At 45.9% G+C, this 21,976-nt stretch overlaps 1 protein-coding gene across 1 annotated transcript in view; it reads right to left on the bottom strand.

Moving 5' to 3' along the window:
* The window catches only part of INSR (insulin receptor), a 100,905-nt gene that overhangs the window by 12,958 nt on the left and 65,971 nt on the right, over positions 1 to 21,976 (bottom strand). Inside the window, exons 4-15 of the mRNA XM_044998526.1 lie at positions 20,883 to 21,028; positions 20,298 to 20,442; positions 19,845 to 20,059; positions 17,593 to 17,719; positions 15,344 to 15,594; positions 13,817 to 13,984; positions 12,471 to 12,672; positions 7,632 to 7,903; positions 7,218 to 7,360; positions 4,283 to 4,442; positions 3,368 to 3,467; positions 1,181 to 1,248 (exon numbers count right to left, since the gene is read on the bottom strand). Of these exons, the coding sequence (XP_044854461.1) occupies positions 1,181 to 1,248; positions 3,368 to 3,467; positions 4,283 to 4,442; positions 7,218 to 7,360; positions 7,632 to 7,903; positions 12,471 to 12,672; positions 13,817 to 13,984; positions 15,344 to 15,594; positions 17,593 to 17,719; positions 19,845 to 20,059; positions 20,298 to 20,442; positions 20,883 to 21,028 (1,997 nt within the window). The remainder of the gene's footprint in view (positions 1 to 1,180; positions 1,249 to 3,367; positions 3,468 to 4,282; positions 4,443 to 7,217; positions 7,361 to 7,631; positions 7,904 to 12,470; positions 12,673 to 13,816; positions 13,985 to 15,343; positions 15,595 to 17,592; positions 17,720 to 19,844; positions 20,060 to 20,297; positions 20,443 to 20,882; positions 21,029 to 21,976) is intronic.

Genomic DNA, 21,976 nt, shown 5'->3' with positions numbered 1-21,976 from the left:
TTCTGCAATCAGGCACAGGAGACAGGAACACCCAGGCCTTGACACTGTTCCCACCTCAGCAAGACGGGCTGGACTAGAGACTGGGGGCCAAAGTCACCCCCTGCCTTGTGCAGCCGTTTACACCTGAGCAAGGTGGGTGTGAAATGCTGCCTAATCAGACAGCAGTATTTCATTCCCACTTTATCCTGCTCTGCACAAGGGGGTGAGGCAAGGAGCATCTGTCCCACAGACAGTAGGACTGAGTCTTGCAAAGCGTGTGCCAGGGAGAATCTGCAGGGTGAGTGACAGAACGCAGCAGCAAGAGCAAAATGCAGGTAGAAAGGGGATTATGATCCACAAGCAGACATCCAGCATTCACAATCACTAGTTCAGACGCCCATGCCTCGCTCCTGTACTGGATGTAATATTCCACACCGAGCTCCCTTTTCCCAAAGATATGACAAATCGAAACAAATAACGGATACAAAGACACTGTTCTAAAACTCAACATCTTAAAATAATCTTGCTGTGTTCAGACTGTCAGCCTTGTATTGGGCGAGAGGAGAAACATGACTGCTTCAGTAAAGAAATAAGCTAAAGCTGGATTCCAGTAAACAGCCCCCTTCTTACTCCTCTTAACACAATGAAATTAGATGCACAGTACTTTGCTTAAACACAGTGTATTTGTCCAACCTCACCGGCATTCCTACAGCAGGAAAGGGAGGAAACTCCTTTCCAAACCCTTTTCAGTGGATTACACAGAGTAGCCCTGAGAAATGCAGGGCATGTGAAAGATGCAAGTGTTGATTGTGATCTCATTAGATATTCTTTGCAAAGCATCAATGTACCAGAGATTCTTGAGCAAATAAACCTGGAGAAATACAACAGCCAAGAGTGGCAGTAAAAATCCCAGCATCACCTGCTTTATGTCCCTATGCTGCAGCACACAGATCAAAGTAGTGAGCATGTTAATAGCACACCACTTCCCAATAGTTATCGCCAACCCAAAAGTGGGTTTATTTTTTTTTAAACTAACTGAACTCCTCTTCTCTACCCTAGAATTGCTCTAGTGGCAACATTTGCCCACCCACGAATGGACAAGAACATCCTTTAAGCTTTTATATATTGATCCATGTTTCCCAAGTCATAATTCCAAACCAAGTGAAGCATTGGAATGGTCAGAACTGCAGCATGGTCTCACCATCACTGGCACTCAGGTACTCCGGGTTAGAGGATGCATAGAGTGGCCCAGTTGGTCCTTCAGTTTGTCTGGAAGCAAGACAGATACATAAAAAGTTTCAGTATTTCTACAGTTTTGTGCCTTGTGTTTCTGTCACCTTAGGGCTCACGGGGCTGTTCGCCTTCTGTGATGAGATAACTGGCTCTATGGATACGGGGAAAGCAGTGGATGTGACATATCTTGACTTTAGCAAAGCTTTTGATACTGTTTCCCACAGTATTCTTGCCAGCAAGTTAAAGAAGTATGGGCTCGATGAAGGGACTATAAGGTAGATAGAAAGCTGGCTAGATTGTTGGGCTCAATGGGTAGTGATCAACGGCTCAATGTCTAGTTGGCAGCCGGTATCAAGTGGAGTACACAGGGGTCAGTCCTGGGGCCGTTTTCATTCAACATCTTTATTAATGATCTGGCTGATGGGACGAATTGCACCTTCAGCAAGTTCGCACATGACACTAAGCTGGGGGGAGAGGTAGATACTCTGGAGGGTAGGGATAGGGTCCAGAGTGACCTAGACAAATTGGAGAATTGGGCCAAAAGAAACCTGATGAGGTTCAACAAGGACAAGTGCAGAGTCCTGCACTTAGGATGGAAGAATTCCACACACCACTACAGGCTTGGGACGGACTGGCTAAGCAGCTGTTCTGCAGAAAAGGACCTGGGGATTACAGTGGATGAGAAGCTGGATGTGAGTCAGCAGTGTGCCCTCAGCACAAAGAAGGCCAACGGCATATTGGGCTGTATTAGTAGGAGCACTGCCAGCAGATCGAGGGAAGTGATCATTCCCCTCTATTTGGCACTGGTGAGGCCAAATACCTGGAGTACTGTGTCCAGTTTTGGTCCCCCCAGTACAGAAGGGATGTGGACAAATTGGAGAGAGTCCAGCAGAGGACAATGAAAATGATCAGGGGGCTGGAGCACATGACTTACGAGGAGAGGCTGAAGGAACTGGGGTTATTTAGCCTGCAGAAGAGAAGAGTGAGGGGGAATTTGATAGCAGCCTTCAACTACCTGAAGGGAGGTTCCAAAGAGGATGGAGCTCGACTGTTCTCAGTAGTGGCAGATGACAGAACAAGAAGAAATGGTCTCAAGTTGCAGTGGGGGAGGTCTAGGGCAGTGGTTCTCAAACTTTTGTACTGGTGACCCCTTTCACATGGCAAGCCTCTGAATGCGACCCCCCTTATAAATTAAAAGCACTTATTTATATATTTAACACCATTATAAATGCTGGAGGCAAAGCAGGGTTTGGGGTGGAGGCTGACAGCTCGCAACCCCCCAGGTAATAACCTCACGACCCCCTGAGGGGTCCCGACCCCCAGTTTGAGAACCTCTGGTCTAGGGGAACCCTGAAATTGTGGCAGCGCGGTGGGATCATTTTGAACCAGAAGCACAGACCTCAGTATTTTAAAAGGACAAGTGGCCTTTTTCCTGAATTTTTGGCTAAATCACTTGGTGGTGGCAGCAATACTGTCCAAGGACAAGGAAGTTTTTAACGTAAGCCTTGAGGGGGAGGGTGTCTTTCATGTGGACAGGATGGATATTAGGAAACACTATTTCACTAGGAGGGTGGTGAAGCACTGGAATGGGCTACCTAGGGAGGGGGTGGAATCTCCACCCTTAGAGGTTTTTAAGGCCCGGCTTGACAAGCCCTGGCTGGGATGATTTAGTTGGTGTTGGTCCTGCTCTGAGCAGGCTGGACTAGATACCTCCTGAGGTCCCTTCCAGCCCTGAGATTCTCTGACTTGGGCTTGCGGGGCTGTTTCACTGTTGTGTAGACTTCTGGGCTCAGACTGGAGCCTAAGCTCTGGGACACTCCCACCTCGCAGAGTCCTATGGCCTGGGCTCCACCAGGCCTGTGGCCTCAGTCCTGCAAATCAGTCAGCTGGCATGGGCCAGCCGCAGCTGTCTAGTTGCCATGTAGACATGCCCTTAGAGTCTACATACAGCCATGTAATTAAAACAACTCCCAAAGCACAGGACAGATAACAGCTCCTGAACTTCAGATCTCCAAATGCAAGATGTTTCCTAGACAAGTCATTTAGCTGTTCTGCTAAAATCTGTTACCTCTTTTATAAAGCCACAGAAAACTACTAGCATATCTCTTTGGTAAAACATTTTGTTGTTCTGGTGAGAGCTATACACATCACCCACCTCTTTTTCACAAATACGTAGGCAGCTCCAATAATTCCAGCAATTATTATGCAAAAAATGATTGGGACAACAACAACAGCAATATTAGACTGAGGGTTCACTGAGAGAGAGAGAGAAAAAAAGAGAGAAGCGTTACGTGGGATTCCAAGCAGTTTAGTCTTTTCTTGACTGAAATCCCGCCAGGAACACCTGCACACCCATGAGTACAGAGTGAGATTCTGCCAAAGTGACAGGAGTCAGAGGTGCTCCATGGCACTACAGAGTTGGCCCAACAGTGCACAAGGCAGGAATCTCTTCCTATCCAAACCTGCTGTGCTCCACCCTGAATGAGACTGGCAAGCACCTCAGCACTTTGACGGCTGCATACGATCCAGCTAGCTGGCTAATTCATGTCAAATGTGGGCAAATCGAAGTGCTTAGGAACATCCCTGATGATGGGAACTTTGACTAGAACCAGAGGTGGCTCCCAAATGATCTCCATCTTCACTGCCTTCTTGCGCTCCCAAACTCAAGAGCAGAGCAAAGCCATTTCCGACACAAAGTGGATGGGAGTGCTTTTCTCGGTATTCAACTCAATGCAGAAGGCAGCTCTTCAGTTTCAAAGAGCCCATTTCCAGAGGTTTCTAAGCTCACACATGGGAAGACAGTTTGTTTTGCCCTGAAGCCATTGGCAAGCAATGCATGGCCACCCAGGACTGTGACCTCAGCGTTAACAAATAAGTGAAGGAAATAGAGCAGCTTTTAAGAGACTGATTTTCAAGGTTCTCTAACGCGCTTGCCACTTGTAATCCCCGTATCACTCTACTTTTCCCCATGCACTTCTATTCCAGTGCCCCTGCTCTGTGCTGTGTTCCCCCCTCCAGAGAATAGCCCGGATTTCTATTAAAACATTAAACTTTGAATAAGCAAACTCACAATAATCAGCCACGTAGAAATATGAGGGCTCTGTCCATGACCCATTTCCTGCCAGCGAGGTGGCTCGGATTCGGATGCTGTAGTTTCCAGGCTGTAGTCCACGTAATTTACAGCCCTGTTCATTAGCAAACTGCTTACGAGAAACGCAGTAGTGTGCCTCCTGCAGGAGGATGGAAAACAACAGCTTTACTTCACCGCCTCTTGAAGAATGCAGCAGTCAGGAGGCCTGTAACTACCAACCTCCCTTCCACAAATTAATCTGCAAATCTTCTCCGTCCAGCCCCTGCTGAACTCCAATAGACAGAGGGCACAGCACAACAGCCCGGTGTCTAGGGAGACTGAGATGATGCTGGAAATAGCAACTTGTGACCAAGAATTACGAGCTCTCAGATCTGGCCTGCCCTAAGGCTGTTACTCGAGAGCACTTCTCTTCGCCTGTGCCCAATGAAACAAGCATGTGCACCTCTTTGACATTCAGCCCCTGTTGCAGTCATCCAGGCCCTTCGCACCTCAAGACATGGCTGTTCCTCAGAACTCCCCCAGACACCAGCGCTGGGGAAGATGAAGTGCAGCACCATAATCGGTGCTGGCTCCCTGCAAGTTTCCAAGTGCGATTCCAGGTGGTGTGTTTAGACTATAAATTCTAAAGCACTAAGTCACTCAGGACCTGATTTCATGGGGGCTGGCTCTGCCAATGGGATGTAAAGAGGGGGATGCTGCTAGCAAGGGTTATCCTGACATTCTGGAGTCTCCCCTCACCCCCAGCTCACTGCCAGAGCCCAGATTAGTTAAGCTTTCCAGCACCTGTACTTGGGTGGAGAGTCTGGGACATGTAACAACTGAGAGCAATTCTGGCATTGGGGGTGGATTTCAGAGTCTGCTAGAGCAGACATTGCTATGTATCTTAACATGCTAGCAGGCAGGCAGCCAGAGCACAGCATGGCAGCTTATCACCTGCATTGTTTATACACCATCAAATACAGCTACTGCAAGTCAGAACAGGAGAGCGCCATGAGTCCCCAGGGTCCTTTTGCCTTTGTCCAAGAGGATGTCTAGGAAGGGCTTTTATTTATATCACTAACATCTGGGTGCTTTTAAATGCATTTCAGCTAACATCATAATGATTTATTGCAGCCAGTGGGCAGTTTCCTATGAAAGCCACTGAGAATTCTAATACCCCAGTTAATTGTGATTTTCATTTGGCATCAAATCAACATTCAAAACACCAAAAGAAGATTTTTTAAACAAACAAAAGGGCGGGAGATCTAGAAAGGCCAAGACTTCAGCCTTCCTACCAGCTCATAACTTAGGCACATATTTAACAGCCAAAGAAGTTCAGTGACTAGCAGTAGTTTATTCCTAACACTATTTATTCATGAAATCATTCACCGATCTCAGCACGTACCCAGCCCACTGCAGGGAGGGAAGGGCTGCACATCACTCTGAGAGTTGGATTTGAAAGGCAAAGAAAGGAAAGCCATAAAAACATGTTGCCCAAAGATGAAGAAAACAAAACAAGAACAGCAGCTTTGTTAGTCCAAAGGTTAACTCTGCAAGTGGAGTATTCTGCTGATCACCCAAGAAGGAAGCTCATACTAAGCACAGGGCTACAACAAGCAACCAAGGAAGACAAGAGCTAAATCACAAGCTATTTCAAAGGAAGTCCTCCCACGGATACCTTTTACAGGTTATTAGCATGAGGACTCCCCCCCTCACAGTTCCCCTGGACAGCAAAGAGACAAATAATTGTGTGTTGGAATGCTCCGATCTTCCCCATTATAACAGCATATCCTGGGTTTGCCTCTCATTGTTAAGTAGTATTAGATCATGTGGGACGCATGCCATTTGCTGTACTGGGCCTCAATTCTGCAGTTTGAGCTGGGCAGGCAAACCCTTCCACCCATGCAGAGCCCCACTGGAACCCTGCCCAGGCATTGGGTTCTGCCCATGCAGTTCAGGCTGCAGGGTCAGGGTTGCCATTTATTATATCCTTGAACTGTAACTTCAATTGTTTCGCAATAAGCAGCTGAGATTTACATCTATATTGTTTCCATAGCTTTCTGTGCACTAAAATCCCTACAGAAATCCCTGCACCAGGCTAACAAATGAGATTTATGCTGAGGACACCGATTTGTAGTGCTGTCCATCACCATGGAACACATTCCCAGAGGGTAAGAGTGGGCACATTTCTGTGCCAGAGCGGCTGGTAAGTTCATGCAAAAAAGAAACCAGACAAACTAGAACAGGGCAGGGTGGGCTGCCTTGCATTTCTGGAGCAACATCATGCAAAATAGAACTTCCACAGCTGGGTTTCCATGAACTCCTGCAGCCAGTCCTCCCTTGAAGCTATATAGTGATACACCCTATGGGCAGAGCTGTGCTCCACATTACTCCTGCAGGAGGGGAGTGCATAGCTGCAGCCAGTCATTACCAAGAAGAAAGACAGTCCAGGGCACTTTCATCATCATGGCAAATTCCAAAGGGATGTGGTCTCCTTGAAGATTGAGCACCATCCACATCGCACTCTGGCTAGCTCTTTAAAGGGGGTGCGGCTATATTCAGTTTACGACCATCACTGACAATTTGATTGTGCCACCAAAGTTTCTGGCGCCCACACGATTGCCGGCTGTGTCACAGCATTCCTTGGTACACACACTCTGGAATTCATTGGTCTTCCATTCTAATATGTCCATACCAAGAAAGCTACTGAACCAGTGGTGATGGAGGCAGTTGGTGGGCTCTGCTTCAAACAGTCTCAGTTCTGATCTTGTCCTGACACTTGATATGGAGGAGATGAGTCCAGGGAATGTAGGAATATGCAAATTCAACTTCCCAGCTGCCACTACCAGCTCTCTCCCCATGTTAGAGCAAGTGTGTAGAGTGCACACCTACTCACATACCACCTATGGACAGGCTGAATGAAAGAAGCTCTCACCTCTGGCTCCCCAAGACGCCCATAATTCACTTCATATAGCACAATTAGCCCATTCGGCTCCTTTGGCTCCTGCCACTTCAAATGAACAGCATTTTTTTCGACCAGCTCATGGGTAACTGGACCAACAATGTCATCAGCCTTTGCTAAAACCAACAGATTTTTTACAAAGTTATGTTAAGAAAAAACTTTTCTTAAGTTCTAAAATATTTTACAAAATGCAAACCTGGCCCAGCCCAATATGTCAGGCTTTCCCACCTAACCAATGAACAGGGATATTTATTAGCAATAGGTACAGCCTAGTTCATCAGCATAAGCTTCCCAAGGCATTTTCTGAAATGCAGCTAACACATCGAGAAAACAGCCATTTAAAAATATTAGATTCCCCTGAAGCAAAGCTGAGTAAAGGCAACTCACCTTCTGGCATGGTTCTGGCACTAACATATGCTGCGACACTGCACCGCGATTCTTGGGCATCATGATTACAAGCATGGATCTCAATGCGATACCCTGTAAAATGCCGCAGACCTGAGATAACCAAGGACTCAGACGTAACTCTCTCAAAACATTTCTGTTCCTCTACATTTTCAGGTGCTATTGCAGAGGAGGTATTCAACGAAGATGGGATGGTGGGTACCACCACAGTGGCATTAGCCACACTGCCAAGATCTCTTCGTTTTCGTGATGGCCTGCAGAACAATACATTTAAGAAATTATTCACCATATTTAGCTCAAACATATTTATCTGGGAGTTCAGAGTTCATCTGAAAACTCAAATGCAAGTAGAGTGCACTTGCAATGCAGCACAAACTAAAGAATTCAGAACTTTTTGTTCTAACAACCCTGTCTCAATGTCTTTGCAGAAACGTTTCCTTTTAGTGGTGCCTGTGGTCTTGATCTACCTTTGTTTCATAACTGTACATAGCAATAATAAAAGCTAAGGCCAAAGTATGCAATGACTCAAGTTCTCCCAATTCAGCACAGCTGAACATGATAATGATGTTACTAATCTTTGGGTTCTGCAGAGGTAGGATGCTGCCTTAACAAGACTTCAAGTCTCAAGACTTCGCCCGCATTTACTGTAGCTTTGGCCATATGGGATCATGTCCTAAGCCTTGAGTTTGAGCATATTGGATGCTGCACATATTCCAGGCATCCTAAACCTGCATTTAAAATTCATCAGACTGGTTTCATGGCTCACTGGAGTGTGTGTCCACTACTCTGAGCCCTATAGTTTCTGTTTTGTACATGAAGAGAATTTTCACCCTTTCACATCAACCAGGTCTTGAATGTTCTTTTCAACATTTTAAAGAATAAAGTTAAACAAAGATCCCAGTACTGCCAGACGCACATCGCATACATTAGTAACATTCCATAGTGGTTAACTGAAGTTTTTCTTTCAAATTACTGTACATTAGTTAGCAGATTTACTTCAACTTCTTGCTGTTGTGACTATCAAGTTGTCAGACATGACTTTGACAGTCCCCCATACTGTAAGAGAGAGCTGCTAGTTAACTTCAAAACCAGAAAAGGGGACATTTTTGTTTCACTAGAATTCAGTACCAAGCACCAGCCTGATTTCCCTTTTTTTTTTCCCCTCCAAATTATGTTAAATCAAAACAGTTACACTCAGCGTTTGAATCCTGTGATCACATTTGCAACTAGGCTGGGAACTCTGAGCGAATTGGGGGATCTAAGTTATGCCAGGAACAATCAATGTTAGTTGCCTGAGGGGAATCCATGTTCCCTGTTCCCCTCGAAGAAAGTTTTCCATCACTCTCTTACCAGACAGGTTAAAATCCAAATCACATGTTCAAAGGAACAATTGTGATCTTTGCTATTAAAATGAGTCATCTGAAAGGAACTATGAACATCTCCAGAGTTTACAAATGCAACAAGCCATTGAAGCAAATCTTTGCTGCTGAATTGAACTTTCCACTGCCACCCTCAGAGTATCAAGCACATGATTGGCTAACTAAAATTGCAGCAGGTGATTGCATGGGTCTGGTTTTTACCTAGAGTCCTCAGTTCCATTCCCTGATGTTATTTTTCTGAAAAAACAAATGCAACCTCTTTGAAAGCAGATGTAAAATGTCGTTGAATTAAACATTATGTTTCACACAGTAATACAGACAAATTCACTGGCAAGAGAGAACGCAACACCAAATGGTAGGCTCAACACAGCACATTCTCAGCTTTAGATTTCTATTCCTGTAATTACTAATTAACTCCAGACAAACCATTTTTAAGTTGTTGTTCTCCTAACTTGCGCGTTGCTCTGAACTGTGCCCTCTAATAATGAGGCAGAGTTCAAAGAGGCAATACTAGGTCACAATAAAAAACAGATCCCCTCCCACCCAGCCCAAGGAATCTTTATGGGTAACTAGAATCTTGTTTCATGTCACAATTTAGCTCTTCCCCACTGTTTACAAAGTGTTGACTCCGCAGTTTCCCAAGTCCGAGATTATTTTTGTTTTTCACAAGTACAACAGTAAATCTCCCTGATGAGAGCTGGGCTGCTCGGCGCTCTCCTCTAACAGAGCCGTGAATGGAGAAATACAGAAAACTCTTAAAAGGCTAGAGAATAAGAAAAGCTTCTGAAGTTGCAAACTCAAGGTCTTTTATTGTCCTAGATCGGGGTAGTCAATAGGCGGACACGGGACCAATCGGACCGAAAGAGGCTTTGAACAGACCCCAAAGTCTTTTTATTTACTTATTATTATTATTATTATTATTATTATTGGTTTTTTTTTTAAGTTTTCTCCGGAGTCTGGACCTTGACTATATCTTGACCAATACATTTGGATCTTGACAAAAAATAATTAACTAACCCTTCCTAGATTTAAAGCTAAATCCTCTCTGCTCTCCTCACTGTCATTCCAGCCTCTCTTTTCAATACAACCCAAGGCTATTCAGGTGGCTTCAGTGGTTAGCTCTGTGACATACCCAGGTCTGATCTCCTGTCCCCCAGAGAGGCTGGGTCTAGCAGCGCTGTGAGAGAGTGCCCAGTCCCAGAGGAGGGGAAACACCTGGGAACACCCACCAGGGATAGCCCTGGCCAAATCAGAAGTATTTACTGGCTCAGTAGCGGCCATAAAGTCCTTTCTCAGAGGTGAGCCTTCAGGAGGAGGGGGCATTTGAACCTCGCTCTATTTTTTTTCCAATGCAATACTCCCCACCCCCATTCGAGCTCTCACGTTCCAATTGCTTTGGAAGCCTCTTCCTTATTGTTGCTCATCCCTGTGTGAAACTCTTTCCAGTACAAGAGCAAACAATGTGATAAAGAAGAAACAAAACGTCAGCTTGTGACCACCAGTTTGTTCAGCTGCAAGAGGAAGTCACGAACCTCGCAGCTGGGGTGAAAAGTTCCCTACTGATGGCTGGGAAGGCGGCTATGGGAAGGCAGTGCCTTAAGAAATCCCTAGCCTATTCGATCAATGCCCGCCTTGCACTTGGCCAGGGAGCAGTCCTTGTGACACTCCTTCCCAGCCCGAGTTCTGAGAGTGGGTCAGACACAAAAAAAGAGAGAGAAGCAGTGGAATTCAGGCTGGCTGGGTGTGTCTGTGGCAGGGCACAGCCATTGCCTGGGGAACAGGTTTCCTGTAACAAACAGGGAAGGGGGAAGGAGGAGGAAAAAAGCTGAAAGGAAGCAAGGAGAGCCAACAGGGAGGCAATCAGGGGGGAGATGGGCCCCTCTTTACTACTTCTACCACCTTTTGCTTACAACCCCACACAATTTCACAAGCCTCCTGCTAGTCTCCTACAAGGGCCTGGTCATCCTTTTCGTGACCAAGCAGGCTCTGCTTTCAAGTAGGGGTCTCTGCAATGCTGGTAGGGAGGAGGCCATTGGCAGTTAGCCGCAGCGGAAATGAGATATGGAATTAAATACATATCCTATTCTGCTGCCAGACCCTGGATAAGTTGCCCTGGAGCAGACTAGCAGGCAAGAAACAGCAGCAAAACAACCTCTAATTCACTTTGCCACTCATCACAAAAGGCAACCTAGCAGGCAGACTACATGTCAGGAGGATTGTGTGTCTGCTGCTGGCTTATGACAGTGAAGGGGCCCTGTATTAGTAAATTAATTAATGTAACAGGGCTGGAGATTTCTTCCTTAGCAGGCTGACAAGGTGGTGTCTTGGTATTGGTTTCTTCTTAGAATACATACCCCAGAAACTGGCCTGAGAAGCATCCTGGGCTGGCTGCACAATAAAATTAAAAATCACATTATAAGAACCGTTTGCCTAGATCAAGAGGATATTGCCTATGTGATAATGGCTTGTATCCTCTCTGCCTGCTGAGTACACAGAGTCCTGGGCAATCCCACTGTAGCTCTACATTTCACACTGAAACCTGCTCATCTCCACAGCACAAGCACCAAGAAAATAGCAAAGTAAGGGACTTTGCAGATGCTTCCATGTGCCAATGGCAGGCATCACTCACTCAGGCTCAGAGAGAGGAATGCTGTTTAGTACTGCACTTTTAATAAAAGCGTTCATTGTCATAGCTAGGCCTTTGTCAGGCAGCTGCAAATAAATATTTTCTGGTTAAGTGCAACCAGCAGAGAACATATTTGATGCCTGAAACTCATTATGATAGTTTAGAGAGCAAATTACTACCAACCCCAACTTGATTCTCATAGTGCATTCTCTGTAACTCATATGAAGTGCGAACACATTCAACGTCACTTAATGTGACACAGTGTGTGCCATTCAAAACAGGCCATTTACCACCCACAGCAGTTACATTCCTCATGGTATTGGAGGTATTTCCCATGCTAAGTACAGGGAAGACCGCAAATACCGCAGTAAAAGACAAGGTTGTGGCATGGTAAAACTTCCCTTTTTCTTCTTTTATTTTTAAGTGGCTATTGCGCAAAAGCTGCAGAAAAGTTTCAGGCAGAAGAAACGGTCATTTCTGGCATCACACAAGTTTAAATAAGCTTCCAGGTTTTTAATAATTCACTGAGATTTCTCAGTTTATGAGGTCAGGCTGAGGAGAATGCTGAGATCACGCAGCAAACTGGGGTTTCCCAAAACTGAGGTAATATCAGTTGTTCGAGTTCTAGTTTCACCAGTCTCAGCCACATATCCATCCAGATTTTGCTCTAGACGGCCCTGTAGATATCTTTGTCTGACAAAAGTACCCTGGAGAGACTGGCAACATGACCAAACCCTGTCTTCAGTTTGACTTTGTCAATCTATATTTCCCCACCCTAAGCCAACTAAACGTAGCAGCAGTGGCAGAGTTGGTTACCTGGGGACAAACACCTCATTGTGGAGATAGTTCTCAAACATTTTGCGGAAGGCAGACTCTTCCTGCTCCTTCTGTATTTGAGAGTCAGTTTTTGGACAGGAACAACATTCTCCATTGATGTCCTCGTTTTCACTTTGATTATATTTATGAGGGTCTTCAGATTCAAAAGGGGGAGACCAAGTCCTCGAAGGCAATTTTAGTCCTATGGAGAAAAGAATTCTTAGATCACACACACCGCCTTGCAAAAGTCATTAGCTGATTGGCACAGCAGTTTAAGTCACATAGATTAGGCATTCCTTTTGGCGTGTCTCTTCCCCACATGGAGCCTTGAAATCCAGATGCCGCATCCTGGCTGGCAGCTTTTCACATATATACCAGCAGCAGTGAACCATCCTGCCATGGATGCGCCAGTTGAATGAATTTCCAAACACTAAATCAGCTCATCTTAGCCATGTTGGGCCAGCATACAACATTTCTGATGCCCTCCTCAGCCCTGAAAGGGGTGTACGTATTGGCAGATCAGAGGTTACAAGTAGGATCCTAGGTGAGGCAGAGTTCACCACTTCAGTGGATGTTTATGACACACGCAGCAAGACAGCAGGGCATTGTTCACTGGTGACATGTTTAAGGGCTGCCTACACTGGCTTTCAAACACGGCATACTCTTGGCTGTAGCCAAAAGGGTCTTCTAACACGACTTTGCCAGCTGGGGTGGGTGAAGCATATAACCTGTAACTAGGGGCTGCTGGATTCATGAAACATTCAGACAGCCAGTTCTCTCACATCTTGGGTCTAGAAGTCTCTAGTCCTGCAGATGTGAAACAGCCTTTGGCTCCAATCTGTGCTTGAAGTGTCATGACACTTGGAAAGACACCAATAAATCTCTTTAGCCCCAAGACAGATCTAGAAGCCACAGAGGGGGTTACATTTCAGATTAATCTGACCACAGGTCTCCAGAAGCCCAACAATATTTTCATCTCACTCTTATTAGCTTTGATAAAACTGGTTACCCAGATGAAGAGAAGCAAGAGCAGAAAGCAGATCCCAGAAGGCTTAAAACATCTGATTTTACTGCATTCAAACCAACCAGCCAGCCAGCCATTCCTCACGATCTCTAACAGCGGACCTGGCAATAGCGACCAGGTCAATGCAAAAGACAGTGGGAGAACACAGCCTTAAAAGCTCTGGCTACATCACTGTGTGCTCCAAGAGCATCATCCACTAACACGCCACGATCCTGTGTCCCACCCACCTCCCACATGACAAAGAAACCCCACAGCTAGTATGAGACTAACAGAGCCCGGAAGCTTGAATGTTAAACCCAGGATGGACAAAAAGGGCACCTACCCTTCAGGCAGTAGTCAAGTTCAAAAAGCTCACTGTCCTCCAGCTGCTTCTGCCAGAACACCAGGTAGTGTGTGATGTTCCCATTTGGCTCAGAGGGCGGCTTCCACTTCAGAATGATCTGGGACGAAGAGTTGGAAACCGATATTGGATCTAACGGGACTGAGGGAACTGAAAGGAGAAAGACACAGAGGTCACTCAGATCACTGTACCAAAAGAGACCGAGAATACGAGGCAAGAACTGTTGTGACGCTTTGGGATTCAACCCAGACCAGGGAGGGATTGTGTCACTGCCTGCCCTGCAACTCTGGGCACCATTTGTGCTATGCTGCCCTGGCTCACAGCCCCGACACCAACAGCCAGCCTACAACCAAGCAGGTCACGCCCTGGCTTCCACCACCCAGTTACTTTCTGCACAATGATCCCAACACCCTCCCAGCCCTGAATTTCCCCCAAACCCTCTGTCCTGTGACCATCTACAGGGGTCCCAGAATTGAGAGTTACTGTGTTACCCCTCTCAGCCAGCCCCACCTTAGAGACAGGAGGATCAGAGCCACCCTGCCCTCCCCACAGGACTCCTGGCAGTGCTAGTACCAGTCTCACCTATTGTCTGGTACAGGCTATTGACTTTTTTCACTAAACTGGAGCCCTCCCACTGCCCCCTGAATGAAGCATACACAAACTGACGCAGGTCCTAATCTCATTGTTGATCATCATCATCACCACCACCACAATAAGGGATGGGGAAAAAAACCCTCTTACTCTGGGTCTTCCAATGCACCTGATGTCACCTGTCTCTTCTCTGGACAGGGACTATCTTTATATTTTGTGTGTTTTGCACAGTGAAAACACACATTGCCAGCACTTAAGTAAGTGAACTGGATAAATTCATGGAGGTTAAGTCCATTAATGGCTATTAGCCAGGATGGGTAAGGAATGGTGTCCCTAGACTCTGTTTGTCAGAGGGTGGAGATGGATGGCAGGAGAGAGATCACTTGATCATTACCTGTTAGGTTCACTCCCTCTGGGGCACTTGGCATTGGCCACTGTTGGTAGACAGGATACTGGGCTAGACAGACCTTTGGTCTGACCCAGTACGGCCGTTCTTATGTTCTTAATTATGGGGATTCAATTCAGCTCTCTCCCCAGTGAAGGGTCAATTCCCTGCTATATTATTTCCTTAAAGTCTTCCAACCAGGCCTCAGAACATTAAGACTTGCCTTTCTCCAACATTACTTAGTTTGTCCTGATTCAACAGTTTGCTTTACCAGGCAAATAAACAGAAATGAAGGGAGAAATGTCCTGCACAGAAAAAAGTTCAGGCCTCCCCCATCCCAGATTCAGTGGTACCTGATGACACTGCAGCAGGGTTACACCAGGGTGTGAACACGCTCATGCACAAAGAATGAACAAGGAGCCTGCATGCATTATATTCGGGCACACGGTGCCAGTGGAGAGACCAAGAACCATTCAGGCAAGGAGTTTGGTGGGCATGTTTTTCCTTGCCATATGCAAGGGGACAGTACTCACCAGTAGCATTGGTCTGGACGTAGATAATTTCGCTCTTTGCACCATATGTCCTTCGTTCGTCCGAGAAGGTGACCAGCGTCTTAACGAACACAGCATACTGAGTCCATGGCTTCAACCCCCGCAGGAGCCACCCTGGCTGGGCCTGAGCTTTCGGCTCATTTGACCGTGGGGGAGGGTCAACATCAACCACTGTCCAACTATTTGATCCACAGGCATCTTGTCCATCAAACTCTGTCACATTCTGGTATGGACTTTTTCAAGGGAAAGAGAAGGACAAAGGCCTCACGTTAATAGAATCCAAACTGCAGGTTTTTAGGAAATAATCACAACAAATATGAAACACCAAAGACCATGATAATCCTTTATCTCAGGATTGCCAAGAGCTTTACGAACAGAGCATCACAAAATCTGGGCTGGGGGAGGGTATTGTCAGTTGGAGGAACTGAGGCACAGAGAGATGAAGGGAGTCTGTCTGTCCAGGAAGTCTATTGGGAACCCTGTAATCTTGACATCCAGCTGTCTGATGATGATTTGTGGCACCATTAGTCACTGCTCCACAGACACAGGATTTACCAAGCCAGAGCAAACCACTGGTCTGCAGAACATTATTCTCACTACAGCAGCCACCAAGGAAGTTGCAGATAAAGGAAAATGCAACAACCTCAAACGAACCCACTGAGCCCATGGTACAATGGCCCAGCAGTGAGTGGGGTTGGATAGTGGGAATGGGCATTATTTCTTCCAAACGGCCTTGAAGCAGGAGGCAGCCAGAACCCAAAGCTTCTCCAAAAATGGAGGAATTCTACTTTTGCTTCAACATTTGGAGACCGGCCTTTGCCCTTCTGTTCATACAGCCTGTCCCAAATGATGCCCTACTCAATCTGCGGCCCTGCTAAAGGAAAGCCAGAGATTTACGGCTGGCTTAGGAGAATGGAATGAAATGGCCATCAGACAAAGGTGGCTGTAACGTGATCTGTTAGAAGGAAGCTCAGAACAGCTGCTTGAGTCGCCCCATGGGGAAAGAACAGTTCTCACCGGGATCGAAACTAGTTCTTGTCACTAGCTGAGAAAACAACACAGAAGCGCTCAAGGGCCCAAAGATGCTCAGGAATCCCAGAGACTTCTCACTTCTGGGCTGGTTTGTTTTTTAAAAACTGAATTCAGGGGCATGGGCTCTACAACCATTCCAGACATGGAAGACCGATATTCCTCCAGCCACAGTAGAATCTAATCCCAAGAAGCGAGCAGGAGACAGGCCATGGCAGAGGTAGTCCCTACAGAACATCTGGCACATAGGGAAGGAAATATTAATTATCTGGGACTTCAGCAGGAAGTCACCCTCCTTGGGAAGTACAGAGTCATATTGGCCAGTCCTGCCTTCTTATCAGCTGAACTGAAGCAGTTAAATTTTACTGTTTAAATAATTTTTTTTTAATTAAGTCTTATAGAGCTCTCTCCTGCTCACTAGGATACAGTGAAATGCTCCTTTCCAGAAGTTCAGTCATCTCCAGTCAGAGGGTCCAGGAATACCATTCCTTAAAACGCATTTTAGCTCCCGAAGCAAGCTACAGCTCATGAGCTGTGCAAGAGCTCCCTACCATGGGACAGCTCAGAGCTCCAAGTTCACGAAAGGGGTGCAGTTGCCTGGGAAGGGATTTTGTAAAATCTTTATTTTACCGCTGGTGTCATCAATTCACTTAGCTTTCTGCCCGTTGACAAGGGCTTTGATGTGAGCCCACGGACCAATGAATGCCTCTCACATCTCACAGAAATTCTGGGTGTATGGGGTGAGCTATAATTCAGGCCAATTGCAGTCAGCCTCAGCAGAGCCAGTTTGATATCCCTGATTTTTTAAAAATGGCTCTAGTCTGAAAGGGCACAGAAATACCCCACTCCTCTGTGCAAATGGAGAGGTGACAAAATCTATAGCTTCTGTAATAAGTGCTGAATTGAATGAGCTTCAGTAATGATTTTTAAGTTATTCTTTAGAGTATTTTCGCTGTACCCGACACAGCTAACGCAGGGATCATAAGTAGTACCTGTGCAGCAGAAAAGTGACACTGGAAATTTACATGAAATGGTCAGACGTTTACAAGAATTAAACAGTGGTAACAGTGATTGGTCTGAAATCTGCTCGTTGAGGTCAAAAATAGTTGGTGGAAGTACTTTGAGCTACTAGGGGACTGCGTGGCTTGGGGTCATCTGAGTTGGCATCTCCCCATAGTTATTGTACAGACTCCTCTACTTACGCTTCCTTGTAAAAAAGCATAAATCCTAGGAGATCACGGAAGTCAGGTGGCCAGTACGGCTCCCACTTTAGTAGGATCTTATCATGAGATGTTCTGATAGACGAAAACTTCAGCAATTCATTTTCACCTGAAGCAAAAGACAAAGGATATTGCTTTTTACTTTATTTTAAAACTGAAGCTGTTTCTGTTAAGTTTCTGTTTTGCGTAAACACATTTTAGAACCAAAGCTCTGGGAAATGCTTAGAGCTGGGAAGAACTGTATATTTTAGATTACAGTTGTAAAAATGGTAGGACTGTGAACAATCCAATGGACTTATTGATTGGTTTGCTCAACATATCCAGTTTACAGGTTCTCTGTTCAGTGAGATGTCTGTTGTCAGATCTACCTACTAGTACTCGCTTAAACAGTGCAGATAACTTGGGTCAGAAACAACTGACACTCTTGTAAAAAATTTTATAAAAGAAACTGTACTTACATGAGCTGGTGTTGAGAATAAAAAGCATTAAAGCAAGAACCGGAGAAAGGACTTTTGGCTTAACATTGCATCAGTGATACAGCATATGCTTGCCATGGTGACACACCTAGCTACTATTGTGGAGACAAAAATGAGCCAGGCTGAGCAGCAGAAAAATGGAGGAAAAAGCAAAGCTGAACAGATTTTAACAAGCCAAATCTAGTGAAGAATCCGATGTTTACAAGTGCACTGTCTACAGAATGGAGACCCAGGAGAACCCATAGTCAATTATTTAAAGCGATAAAGAAATAAAAGCTGCCTCAACCTTAGACAGACAGAAATCCAAAGCCTAAATGGGTTAAAATTCATGCTAGTCTGCAGAGACAAGACCAATGAAATGGTTTGTGAAGCTGCTCTAGCTTCTGCCTCCACTGTGATGAAATGCCCAGTCCTGCCAGGGAAGAGCAGGGTCCCACTGCAGAGAAGAACATGAACGACAGAAGCCACTGCAAGGCAAGAAGGCTTACAGTCTATTATTTCCAAGGAACCCAGGTAGGATAAACTGTGAAGCATTGATTGGATTTGCCATTAGCTGCACAAGGGAGGAAGGCTGTTAAGTTTGCTGGTGCTTAGTCCAGAAAAAACAATGGATTTTTTTTTTTAATAAAGAGGATTTTGCCAATTTGAAAACTAGACTTGAATCAAATAAAAAGCCAAACACATCATGCCTGCCCCAAACTACCCATTGCTGAAGAGGAGCAAGCCATGGCTGAGCCCACCAAAGGTAGCACTGGGAGGGAGGAGGGCTGCTTTAAAGACAAACTGGACAGCCTGCCTGGCAGCTTTGCACCAAGAGTCACACACAACCACCCAAGAGCATGGTTTGGGCCCCAGATCCAGTCTCTCACTCCCTGGGCCAGCAGAGGCAGCGCCCTCTGGCTCTGGGAAAAGCCCATTGCTGCTCTTTGGCTGGAGAGGGGATAGGAATCCTGCAGAGGCAGCACCCTCAGATCCAGTTCACTCTGCCTCGCCTAACGCTGCAGTGGGTCTGAGAGGCCTGACTGGCACCTGCTGTGCCCTGATCAACCTTGGGAAAGCTTGTTTGAGTGGCATCTTTGGCTGGGACAGGGTGAGATGCTGGCTCTGAGCACTCAAGCTAAGGCCTGGGAATGCTGCTAGAGGCAAAGCTGCCCCCTCTGTATTCCTTAGCTCTGTTGACATGGGACCTTCCTTATTACTATTTGAAAATAAGTCACATTGCTGCTTGAAAATTTTCTCCAACGGTTGTCACAGCAACGGCTCCAGACGAACCGAGCAGAAATACTCTCCCCTTTTCAGTTTATTTTGCAGCACACAGTTCATTGTCACCACTTCCCATCGCACAGAGAAAGGAGATAATTAAACATGTGCACAGCAGCAAGGCCCAGATGCCCCACTCAGGATTGAGGCTGTGGCATGTGATGGGCTGCGCAAAGACACAAGGCTGACTAGACCCTGCCTGAAGAGCTCCCAGTCAAAGGGTGGGAGGGGGAAGGGCACCACAAAATGTTTTTGGGAAAAACTGTATAACCACATAAGCTGGCAGGGGGCCTCCAGGGCAGAGATCAGACCTGAAACTACTTTTAACTTGTGGCAAGTTGAGAGTGTCCCTTCAGCTAGCTTACAGAGTAACTGATATGCCTGGGCTTTACACAGAGAGCACCAGGACAGTTCCTGCCCTGAGAAATTCACAAGACAAAGAGGTTAGCAAGGGGGTGCATACGGCACAGATCTCTTCACATTATGAAACTTCCTTACAAGAGGCTTGGTCGCCATTTGTCTTCAGGGCTATGTCATTCCTCTCCTGACGTCCCTTAGTCCCAGAGATCTCCTCCATTTTGTGGATTTCTGACAAGCACAGTTTGGGGTTATAATGAAAGAAGAGCTTCCCCCTTGCTATGCTGAGGTTGTGTTTGCTCCAGTCCCAGAGCTGGCGCAGGTTCTGATTGTCGAGGGCATAGAAGGAGTAATTCCTGTGAGAAGAGAGAGAGAATGGATGAGGATGGGTTCATTCATAAACTGGCTTTTCTCATGCACTAATCCAGACATAACATGAAAGTTCCCCACACAGAACCCATAAGGACAGGCTGCAACTATTGGCAGACAGCAATTAAATACACATTTTAAAATAATTTGCTAACATTCTCCTGATGATTTACATCGGTCCCCAATATGTAATAACAGACTGAAGCATCTTATATAAAAACTCACCCAGCTTCTAACGTCTCCCCTTTAATCAGATGTAGCTTACGAAAAAAAGAAAGAGAAACCAAGGCATAGGAGCGGCGAATTTTTAGGTAACCTGAGATTTCTTCAATCAAGCCAAGATTCGCTTCAAGCTCAGCTGCTATGTTATCTGGGGAGAGGGAAACAATAGGTTTAGGCTCTCTGATACCATAGTGATGAGCACTGTACCAGATCCCATATTTCTCTGTATAAATGGATATTGTTCTAAGAGATCTGCTCTGGGAATTATTCTGGAGCAGTTCTATGGCCTGTGTTACACAAGAGGGTCAATCTAGATGATCACAGTGATCCCTTCAATCTATGAAACTTAACTTACGTTTCAATAACTAACTACATAGAGGGATTAATTCCTGAATCACTGTGGGGCTGAAGCACGCTTTCTGCACACAAATTCTCTGCATGCAAAACTTTAAAAGCCCTGCAGAGATCTTAGGCTCAATGGACACTGCCTCATTGTCTTTTTTGACATTCAGTTCTCTCTCCCCACTGTCATGCTTTTCCACATTCTGCGAGTTCTCCCTGATGCAGCTCATAAGATGCAGAGCTTACTTCCTCCACGGATGTTTATGACTAAACTTCCATTAATGATGGTGCAGCCACGAAGCTCCTGTGCAGATGTCACTGAATCAATTATCTTCTCCTTGCTGTAGTCACAAACCTTCGGACAGGGCCCTGCACATGGAGAACAGTGCAGGCTGAAAAACAAGAGTGCAGAAGATATATGAGAGATGTTTTTGCATAGCATAAACTGAGGCTTCTCCATCAGAATTCATACATGCAGGGTAACCAGTTGAAAACGCAACAGTATTTGGACAATATGCTGAGTGACTCGCTTGCATCACACACAATATCTGGCTCTAAACAGCCTCACACAACACTTGAATATTCCTAAAAATCACGTTTTTCTTCGTTGAAGTCCCAGCACTGGAATACAAGATATTGTGACAGAGGACAATTTCTCCTCACCAGTCTGTGAATCAAAACCAGAATACAAGATCTGATAAAGAAAGAATCAGATGATGGTCTAAGCAGCTTTGATTTAATTCAACAATGAATCATAGGACTGGAAGGGACCTTGAGAGGTCATCTAACCTAGTCCCTCACACTCATCTCAGGATTAAGTATTATCTAGAGCAGTGGTTCTCAAAGCCGGTCCGCCGCTTATTCAGGGAAAGCCCTTGGCAGGCTGGGCCGGTTTATTTATCTGCCGCGTCCGCAGGTTCGGCCGATTGCAGCTCCCACTGGCCGCGGTTTGTCGCTCTAGGCCAATGGGGGCTGCGGGAAGGGCGGCCAGCACATCCCTAGGCCTGCGACACTTCCCGCAGCCCCCATTGGCCTGGAGTGGTGAACCGCGGCCAGTGGGAGCTGCAATCGGCCAAACCTGCAGACGCGGCAGGTAAACAAACTGACCTGACCCGCCAAGGGCTTTCCCTGAACAAGCGGCAGATCAGCTTTGAGAACGACTGGTCTAAGCATCTTTGATTTTAATTCAACAATGAATCATAGGACTGGAAGGGACCTTGAGAGGTCATCTAATCCAGTCCCCAGCACTCATCTCAGGATTAAGTATTATCTGGAGAATCCCTGACAAGAGTTTGTCTAACCTGCTCTTAAAAATCTCCAATGATGGAGATTCCATTACC

The sequence above is a fragment of the Mauremys mutica genome, chromosome 24 (genome assembly GCF_020497125.1).
Source record: "Mauremys mutica isolate MM-2020 ecotype Southern chromosome 24, ASM2049712v1, whole genome shotgun sequence".
Classification (NCBI taxonomy): Eukaryota; Metazoa; Chordata; order Testudines; family Geoemydidae; genus Mauremys; species Mauremys mutica.
This window is presented reverse-complemented; position numbering and strand designations above follow the sequence as displayed.